Here is a 9,679-nt window from a genome sequence, read left to right as displayed (position 1 = left end):
AGTAATTATAAACATAAATAAAGAAGTACATTAATAGCTTCAGATTGTATCTGCAGTCATTCTATTTCTCTATTTTACATTTTCAACATGCAGTCTCTGAAAATCACTTCTGTTTTTGTGGCTCTGTGAGGTTGTATGTCACTTCAGTGCTTGAAGCTAAATACTAATGTCAGCATGCTCACAATGACAACGCTAACATGCAGTACAGTTGAGGCTGATATTAGTAGTCAGTGGAGGTATTTGGTTATAAACCAAAGTTTTAGAAATATTAAAATTTTGACCTGATGATGGTGCCACATAAAAAGTCAGAGGATCCTTAAAGTTATTACATTTAATCCTGAGGGATATGCATTTAAAAACTCAAAAAGGTCAGCCTCATGATGGCACTATAAAAAGTCAATAGATCAGCAAAGTCATTATGATTCAGTCTAGCACCATGAATGGTTAAGCCCAACTAGCTAACATCTTCCTTCTCTGTTCTCTTATTGTTTGAATAGATGTTTGTGAGTTAAATATTTGGTGGGAAAAGACTGTATTTTAGCAGGATTGATGCAAGTATACCCAGAGCAGCTGAGACAGAAATCATACGTATGCTGAGGTCTCATTTAGTCACACAGATAATGTCATTTAAGTTCATGAATGGCTACAGCTGTAGCATCCACACAATGACAGATATTCATTAATCTTAGAATATAAACCCAGTGTATAATGGAGTGGGAACAAATGTGACATTATTACTAACAACTTTTCAAAGCAAAGTTACAAAGTGCTTTACATGGTTGAAACCAGGATTTAAAACATTCCAGGAGGCAATGAGGCAAAATAAAATCAGACAATTAAATTAAAGAATTAAAAGACCCCCATCAGTAAGGATAAATACTATTGCAAATTAACTGCACTGATGCAAATACATTTAGACAATTCAATTGAAACAAATTAAAATAATAAAATACCTATCACTAATATAGAATGAAAACTGATACAATTGTGGAAATAAAATGGTGTGCTGGAATGAATAAGGGCTAGGTTCAATATTTTATTGGCCAGATATTCATAGTTCTTTGTAGCCATAGGGCCTCAAATCTATACAACTAATGAAGAAACATCAAATCTACAAGTTAAAATGGCTTTTATTGTCAAAAGAATTACATATGCAATCCTACAGAGATAAATTCCTCCCTTTTAGGTAGATTTTACAGAACGTATTCCAGACACATTGTTAGAGATAAACAAGCAATTACAAATGCAATTCACGTGTGAAGGTGTGTGGTGTGAAAACAGGTGATGGCAAATGTTACTTACACTGAGTCAATAAAAGATAATGAAATAAATAATAACCCTAAGAAATGCAATGTTCATAAAATTTTACACATGTACAAATATGATTTAACAGATCAGTCAGAGTACAGAAGTACCATCTTCTTCTATACTTGGTGGAAGTGGACTCTTGTTAGTTCAGAGGTTGGCCGATAACATCATACTCTGGTGATTGGTCGGTTTTCTTCAGTGACATGTAAGTTCTGTCCTCTTGGTTTGATTTCACCTTTTTTCTTGAGTTCCTTTGGAGAGAGGAGAGAGACATGATGTCTAAAAAGTCTCCAGTGCATTTACAGGAGCTTCAAATCATAAAATGGTGTAAATAAAGTGATGTAGTAACATACCAAAGGATCAGCACACATATAATCAGGATGACATTCACAATGAGAGATACAGCAGCGACCACCCATGGAAGCACTGCACTTGGTCCATGCTGATCTGCAAAAGTGGGGAAAGAAAGGGTTACAGCAAAATTACATCTAAGAGATCACATCATTTAATTGGAGTTTTCATCATAATGTACATTTTCACAGAATGAGCTCAACACATTGATTTTATTATATATTTATACTTTTTCTTTTTTTGTATTTTGTTAAGCTGCTATAAATTAAACCCAATTTTTTTCTGTAAACTGCCACTATAAAAGCTTTCCACAAAGGTGAAGGGATTTTGCAAGAACTGCTGAAGGGGCATTTATTTGAGTTTCACATTAATGCAGACTGCACATTAACCTCAAGCAACATAAAGTTAAATTGAGGCAGAGGAAATTAGAAAAATACATTTCTCCAATTAAAGTTTGGATGTCACTTAAGTTAAGAAAACACCCTGAAAACAGTTCTTATCTATCATCAAAGTTTACTTTCAGGAACAGTGCAGCAGTACACTAAAAAACGATTGAAAAAGCATCTCATCCACATGATCAATTGATCATATTTTTTTTTTTTTTGTTTTTTAAGGAGAAAGTGTGGAGGAAAGTAGCTGAATATAGACTACTATTCGGTTGCTTTTTGTTACTTTGCTGAGTGCCACCCTCTGACCTTCAGAGAAATTTAGTAGATATTTGACAAGAGAGAGAATCTTTATTTTTGCATTTGTGTCTCTGCCTTGATGTCAGATTGCTGAACACATGAAATGAACAAAGATTATGTTATCGATACATTCTTGATAAGAGTGATTGGTGTTGACTGTTATGTATGTGTTCACCTTCTTGTCTCTCTGAAGCCACGATTATGTTGATATTCTGTTGCACTTCCTCATTTTCATTGCTGCTGACACATCTGACAGTGGTGTAGATGTGGTCTTTTACAGGAACAGTAACACTGCTGTTGACTGTGTGGTCTGACACAGTTGTAACAACAGAGTACTCAGAATGGTTCTTCAACAGCGGCCATCTGATGGTGGGTAAAGGAAACCCCTCACTGATACACACACAGGTCAGGACTTCTGACTGAACCTTACATCCAGAGTTTTTTGAGATCTTCAAAATCCCTGTGGATATAGCGGTAGGAAAAAGATAAAAGATTTTTGTCAGATTAAATAAATGAAATTAATGACATTTAGAGTCATTATATACATTACAATACCTCACAATATTGATAGACCATATGCATAAATTGTGGGAATGTCAAATATAATTAGTCCAGTAGTGCAATTATATTGACTTTTAATTCCTACTGAAATACGAAAAGGCAGGCATAGTGTATGTGCTATCCCTAATACTGATGTAGGTATGTTTAATATATATATATATATATATATATATATATATATATATATATTCACATCCACTAGCAGATCTTCTGAGGCTTTACAGTCGTTTGTATTCCCTGTAGGTGCGGAGGAGGGGCGACAACCTGGGCAGCCCCATGGCATGTACCACCGCCAAATTGAGAAGTGGCTGTTGAAGCCTACCAATGGTGAGAAGGCTGGACTCAGAGACAGCACAGAGGCACTGATCATGGCAGCACAAGAACAGGCCCTAGGTACAAGAGCCATAGAGGCCAAGATCTACAAGAGTAGATCTGACCCAAGGTGCAGACTATGCAAAGATGCCCCTGAGACAGTCCAGCACATAGTAGCAGGGTGTAAGATGCTAGCCGGTTCAGCGTACATGGAGAGACACAACCAAGTGGCTGGAATAGTGTACAGGAGCATCTGTACCCAGTATGGAATAGAAGTACCCAAATCCCAATGGGCCGCACCACAGAAGGGTGGCTGAGAACAACAGGGCCAAGGTGCTGTGGGACTTCAGCTTCCAGACTGACAAACAGGTCCTGGCCAACCAACCGGACATAGTGGTGGTAGACAAGGAGCAGAAGAAAGCGGTGGTGATAGATGTGGCCATACCAGCAGACGCCAACATCAGAAAGAAAGAACACGAAAAGGTTGAAAAGTACCAAGGGTTGAAAGAACAGCTGGAGCAGATGTGGAAGGTCAAGGCGAGCGTGATCCCCGTGGTAGTGGGAGCTCTCGGGGCAGTGACTCCCAAACTGGGGGAGTGGCTCCAACAGATCCCAGGAACAACATCAGAAGCCTCAGTCCAGAAGAGCGCAGTCCTAGGAACAGCTAAGATACTGCGCAGAACCCTCAAACTCCCAGGCCTCTGGTAGAGGACCCGAGCTTGAGGATGACACAGATACCACCCCAAGAGGGTGAGAGGGAAGTTTTTTTTTTATACGTTTAATTATATATATATATTAATATATAATTAATATAATGACGAAAAATGACAATATACAGCAGTGTGGCATATATAATACATAACTATGGTATGTACATAAAAAATTATGTAAATCTATTGCGTGTAAATGTTTTTTCATTCATACATTGTCTGAAATTGTTTTTTCTTTTTAAATTAATACTACCACTGGAGGGCGCCAGCATCTAAAATCGTTCAAACTTTACACATATTGGCTGTAACAAACATCACAACAAGTCAAAAAATGTAATTAAAAATGCATATTGAGATGGTCCCACACGGGTACAGGGACGTTAAGAATGAGTTTGGTAGGATTTTTAATGTTGCTGTAAACTTTCAGTAACCTTATTAGAAGAAAGAAGAAAACACTCTTTTTTCTTAGAACAGTTGTACAGATGTGTTTACACGTCATTGTTCAACACATTTTCCATCAGACTGTTGTTCAGTTGTTTATCTTTAGCAAACATTAGATAAACAATAAAGGGTGAGAAAATACAGCACATTATGTTTTACTCACAGGTCACATTCAGAGTCACTGTCTCCTCTGTAGTGATGTTGTTTGTGAAGCTGACCTTACAGGTGACACTGGTGCCGTGGTGTTCAGCTGAAGGGTTAAAGGTCAAAGTTGAGCTGTGTCTCTGTGTGACAGCAGTCAGATTCTCAGTCTTGAACTCAGTGATGTTTCCTGTGATGTGAGAGTGGTTCTCTCCTGTTCCTCTCCACATCCAGGTGATTTTAGGACGAGATCCAGAGCAGAGACCAGGAGCAGTGCAGGTCAGTGTGGTGTGTTGTCCCTCTGTCAGAAGAGGAATCATCACTGTGGGCTTCTGGGTCAGATCTGAAGGGACAGTTGAGAGTTGAGCAGCCTGAAGGTCAGCATTCACTTAAATGTGGGCTAAAATAATCAAATATCTTAAAGGGGCAATGAGTAGGAGTCATATCAGGACCTGCTGCAGTTCGTATTGGCTGACTGCAGAGGTCGACAAATGGCAAACATTACTTAATGTTCCATTAAGACTATAAACACTAAATATATTGGAGCAGTTCATAGGAAACAACAGTGAACATCTTTACTGTATATATTTGTTGTAGCTCTTCATACCTTTAACAGAGACAGTTGCTCTTGGAGAGAATGTAAATCCATCTGTCGTCCTATATCTGATACCATTAACTCTGAGCTGATATGATCCAGAGTCTGACTCAGTGATGTCATTGATGATGATGCTGCAGTTGTTCAGACTCACATCAGGATCCAACAGTGACACTCGTCCTTCAAACCCTGACTGAATATTTCTTCTGTTCTTGTTACTGCGAAATATTATGTCTGATTCAACACATCTTGGTTTCGATGGTTCACATTTGAACCAAACTACACTGGAGACTGTAAAGCCATAACCAGGAGTGAAAGAACACGGTATCACAGCACAGAGTCCAGCCTCTGCTGTTATTTCTCTTTCACTAAGAGTAATGCAGAACCCATAGTCACATGTTTCCTTCACTGATCCACCTGTTAAAGCAAACAGCAAGAGAAACACAGGAAGAGAGGAAATTAAGATCTTGACATTACACCATATTCAATAATTAAGAAAGGCTACAACTGACAGATAGTACATCGACTGCTTTTGATTTATATAACTAATGTTAACTGTTATGTTGTCAGGACTCAGCAGCGCTGAGCAGACGACGAGAGAATTTCAACATTTCTTTATCCAAAATATCTTTGGTAGACAAAAAACTCAGTTAAATACAAGGAAATTTATCATGGAAAACTATTGCTATCTATATACTCATATCATCAATGCATCACAACATCATTATAATAAATATGCATACCTGTGTAAGAACTGCTGCTTATAACAGAGAGAAGCAGAGTTGCCCAGATGAGAACAAACATCCTGATTCGTTGGATGCTTGAGACGATCAGTTTCTCTTTCTCTAAAGAACAATTTTTACAGTGAAAATATTAGTAATAATAGTATATTTACATTCCAATATTTTTAACAGAAATTAAATGTTTTATTTTACCTCTTTCTGACTCGTCTCTTCTCTCGGCAGTGTTTCTGCTGTGAACTGACCCTTCCTCTCCTCACTTTTCTATGTCTTCCCTCTTTATGCAACAACAAGGTTTGAGGAAGTTTCCTCAGACACCAATGAGCAATATTTCTCTTATCCTCTCCTTTATACACTTAGAATATCATAATATCACAGTGTGTGTATCATATTGAATTTGCCCCTTTAAACATTGAATAATTAAGAGAAAATGGTTTTGTTTGGTATTTTATTTTAAATCCCCCTCCATCTCTGCAAAGCAATGCAACACTTCTTGAAAAGGGTATTGCAAATATGTGATTTTATTTTGTTATCTTGAGAAACCTTGAGAAAATAACTTCTTCAAATCGCTTCAACAGAATACGACACACAAAAAATCTTGAAGAGATCAGGAGACAAATCTACAAAGCACCTATATCCCAGGTGCCCCAGTGAAGCTTTTCACTGCCTAACAGTAAACAAATGGAAATCTCTCAGTTGTGAACAGGGATGATCTGGGACCAACAGAGCAGCAGTGGAATTTGACCTTGAACAGCCAAACACGAGGGCTGCAATGATTTGTCGATTACTGACAGCTATTTTGATAATCGATTAATCGTCCGTCATTTTTCAAGACATGCTGGTTTTAAAAAAAAAAGGGAAAGGCCATGCACATCTTAAAGTCCACAGGGATGGGTGCGGGATAAAAACATATCTAGCAGGGTTGAAACAGATAGATCTTAGAACTTGGAGTGTGGATCAATCCCCCAATTCCATCTTTAATCTAAGGATTTGCTGCTTTCTATGTCACTAAGTAAATGAGTCTTTTGGCTTTGTACTGTTGCTTGGACTCTGGAAAATTGTGATGAGCATTTTTCACTTTTGACTTCGACTCATCGTGGGGGGAAAAAATTGACAGATTACTGTAAAATTACTTGTAGTGGAGTACAAAGTACAATATTGCCCTCTGAAAGTACCCTCTGATTTTAAGCATAGATGGCGTGTTGAGCCATTTACAAACCATGAAATGCACATTTTTATGAAAATAGACGAAAATGTCAATATTAACAACAGCATTGTTCTGTTTCGTCACAGTACAGTCATATCATTGAGTTTACAGCACAAAAATCATTAAGTCTGAAGTAGGGAAAGAATTATTCAAATCATGATGATGTGACATTTGTTGGTGTCTGTACCACATAAACATGTTTTCTGTATAAAAACATTTGTAGGCCAGGGCATCTCTGCAGTACTTCATTATGATGTTTTGTCACACATTATACCTTTGCACTTTTCAATAGCTCTTTAAAATTAGTAGAGTAGAAGTGTAATGAAACACTCAAGTACACCTCAAATTTGTATTCAAGCACAGAACTTCATGTTGGCAAAGTGACCATCAACCACATTAAATTAAGCTCCACTAGACTCTTCCAACCATATATATTTAGGTTTAGTTAAGAAAGTGATCAACAGCTTTCTGTCGTTTATGTTCCACCTCTATTGCTACCAGCTAACCTGGTGACAGAAACAGCACAGAGCTAATAGCATTAGTAATACAGGCATTTTGGTCTGTCTTGACTGTTTAATTTGGAAGATGTTGCTGTCTTTAAATGGTTTCTAAATTGGGATAAAAAGCTGCAACAGCTTCCCTTCAAAGTTTTTTCCAGAGTTCTGAACATCCACAACTGCACATGAACTCACTAATTACCAGATATCAAACTCACCTGCAGCTTTCGGTTCACTTGACGCTATTGATTCTCCAGCAGTGCAATACCCTCTTTCACTACACAATGTGACTGACACTTTCAAACCATTGCAATTTACACAGAATCCATTTTGACAGTATTGTCTGAATTGATGCAACTAAAGCAAAATAAAGTTATGGATATGTTTGTTGATGATTATCTTAAATGTTGGCATCATAACAAGCTTATAATAATAAAAATGCACACCTGTGTCTGCATTGCTGCCTCTCACTGAGAAAATCTAAGTCACCCAGATCAGAACAAACATCATGATTTAATGATTAAGACATTCAGTCTCTTCCTCTGCAATGTTTACATTTCAAGTGCAAAGTCAATGCAAGATGTTCAGCTGATGAAACCAAGGACTCTACATTTGAAATCACAGGTCTTAAAACAGGATGTTGCACATTCAGTTATTCCATTGTTGCTTAATAAAATCCTATTACCACTTCACCCCTGGTGTGGCTAATATCTTGGTAAACCTGCTCTGGAAAGGTTTTATTTAAATGATAGTTACAACAAAAGCTCTGCTATAATAAATAGCTGTAATCTCTACAATATTCCAGGGCCCCTGTCCAGGTCTGAGCCCCTTGAATCATGGATCTCTGACAAAATAAATATTTGTAATCCTCCCATCTTTAGGCGCCGGTTCTCTTAACACAGTCCTCATTTCCTCCTTAACAGCAACAGCAGTGCACATTTATGGGAAATAACAATCACTTCAATCACTTCCTATAATTCAAAAAGCTATTTATAAAATAAGTAAAGTAAGTAAATGTTGCGTTTGACCTCTTTTTACTTTGTTCTCCTGCTCTTTTTTCTCCACACTGATCTCTGTGAGTGTATCTGCTCCAAACCGACTCTTCCTCTCGTCACTTGTCTTTGCTCTTTCTTCCTACTTTATGCAACAAAAAGGATTCAGGAAGGTCAGTGTGGTCTGCTGTCCCTCTGTCAGAGGAGGAATCATCACTGTGGGCTTCTGGGTCAGATCTAATGGGAGAGCAGTCCATGAGGGGAATCAGGTGAGCAGCCTGAAGGTCATCATCATCATCAGGCTTAAAATGATCAGTTACTTAAACATTTAAATAATAATAATAATAATAATAATAATAATAATAATAATAATAATAATAATAATAATAGTAAGTAGTAGTTATATCAGGATGTGTGCTGCAGTTCCTACTGGCTGCCCACAGAGGTAGACAAATGCCAAACATTACTTCATGCTCAATTAAGACTATAAATACACCAAATATGTTGGTACAGTTTAATAATGAACATTTCACTCATTTTATATATATAGGCTAGTGCATGTTTAGTTATTCCATAGCTGCATGAATAAATGTGGCTCCCACTTTACTCAGGCTCCTCTGACATTTTCTTTTACTGTGAAACACTTGGCATCTTATGCAGAAAGTTGCTATTGGAATAAAGTTTACTGCAATCATTAACAGAACTGGTAATTTTGTTTATAATATTCAGGGAAGAATTAGATAATATAAAAAGTTATGTTTTGCCTCTTTCTGCCTTGTTCTTCTCTCTGCTGATGACTGCTGAGCGACTCCTCTCCTCTTTCCTTATGGCTGTGAAGTTGTGCGAAAGGTTTCGAAACAGGAAGTATACATGTGATTTTTTTGTAGCAAAATCTAACCTGAAGATGTATTGAGTAATTTTTCTTATGAAGTTTTTGTGTTCTACAGATTTTGGTCATATTATAGTTTTTCATCATATTATATATTATAGTGTAATTTCTATTTTACACTACATTGTAATGCATAACACATATTCAAGTCTGCACAGTGTGGTGTGCACGCCTGTAAATGCCCTGTCATTATGGATACAAGCCAATAGTTTATATCCATAATGGCAGTTAAGAACGGTGGTCAAATGA

The 9,679-nt window shown here is 37.3% G+C and overlaps 1 protein-coding gene across 2 annotated transcripts; it reads right to left on the bottom strand.

Moving 5' to 3' along the window:
- Positions 1–1,112: 1,112 nt before the first annotated feature.
- On the bottom strand, positions 1,113–6,137 carry LOC127366506 (sialic acid-binding Ig-like lectin 12). Of its 2 annotated transcripts, XM_051405474.1 has the most exons (7): positions 6,041–6,135; positions 5,849–5,950; positions 5,118–5,522; positions 4,533–4,853; positions 2,521–2,805; positions 1,662–1,755; positions 1,113–1,559 (listed from the first exon to the last, which is right to left on the bottom strand). In XM_051405474.1, exons 2-7 carry the CDS (start codon positions 5,907–5,909, stop codon positions 1,451–1,453), a joined length of 1,275 nt encoding a protein of 424 aa, XP_051261434.1. In that variant the 5' UTR covers positions 5,910–5,950; positions 6,041–6,135; the 3' UTR covers positions 1,113–1,450. The 2 variants fall into 2 exon arrangements, with proteins under 2 accessions (XP_051261434.1, XP_051261435.1); XM_051405475.1 differs by lacking the exons at positions 1,113–1,559; positions 1,662–1,755 and adding an exon at positions 3,714–3,936 and having other exon boundaries at positions 2,626–2,805; positions 6,041–6,137.
- Positions 6,138–9,679: the final 3,542 nt, after the last annotated feature.

The sequence above is a fragment of the Dicentrarchus labrax genome, unplaced genomic scaffold (assembly GCF_905237075.1).
Source record: "Dicentrarchus labrax unplaced genomic scaffold, dlabrax2021, whole genome shotgun sequence".
Taxonomy (NCBI): domain Eukaryota; kingdom Metazoa; phylum Chordata; class Actinopteri; family Moronidae; genus Dicentrarchus; species Dicentrarchus labrax.
The sequence above is the reverse complement of the archived record's forward strand: the minus strand, read 5'-3'. Positions and strand labels throughout refer to the sequence as shown.

Bases quoted from the DNA above. Each gene is read 5' to 3' on its own strand.
- LOC127366506 (XM_051405474.1), bottom strand. From the start codon at position 5,909: ATGTTTGTTCTCATCTGGGCAACTCTGCTTCTCTCTGTTATAAGCAGC. The intron at 5,523-5,848 runs GTATGCATATTT...TTGCTTTAACAG, and splicing joins AAGCAGCAGTTCTTACACAG to GTGGATCAGTGAAGGAAACA. The intron at 1,560-1,661 runs GTATGTTACTAC...CTCTCTCCAAAG, and splicing joins ATATGTGTGCTGATCCTTTG to GAACTCAAGAAAAAAGGTGA.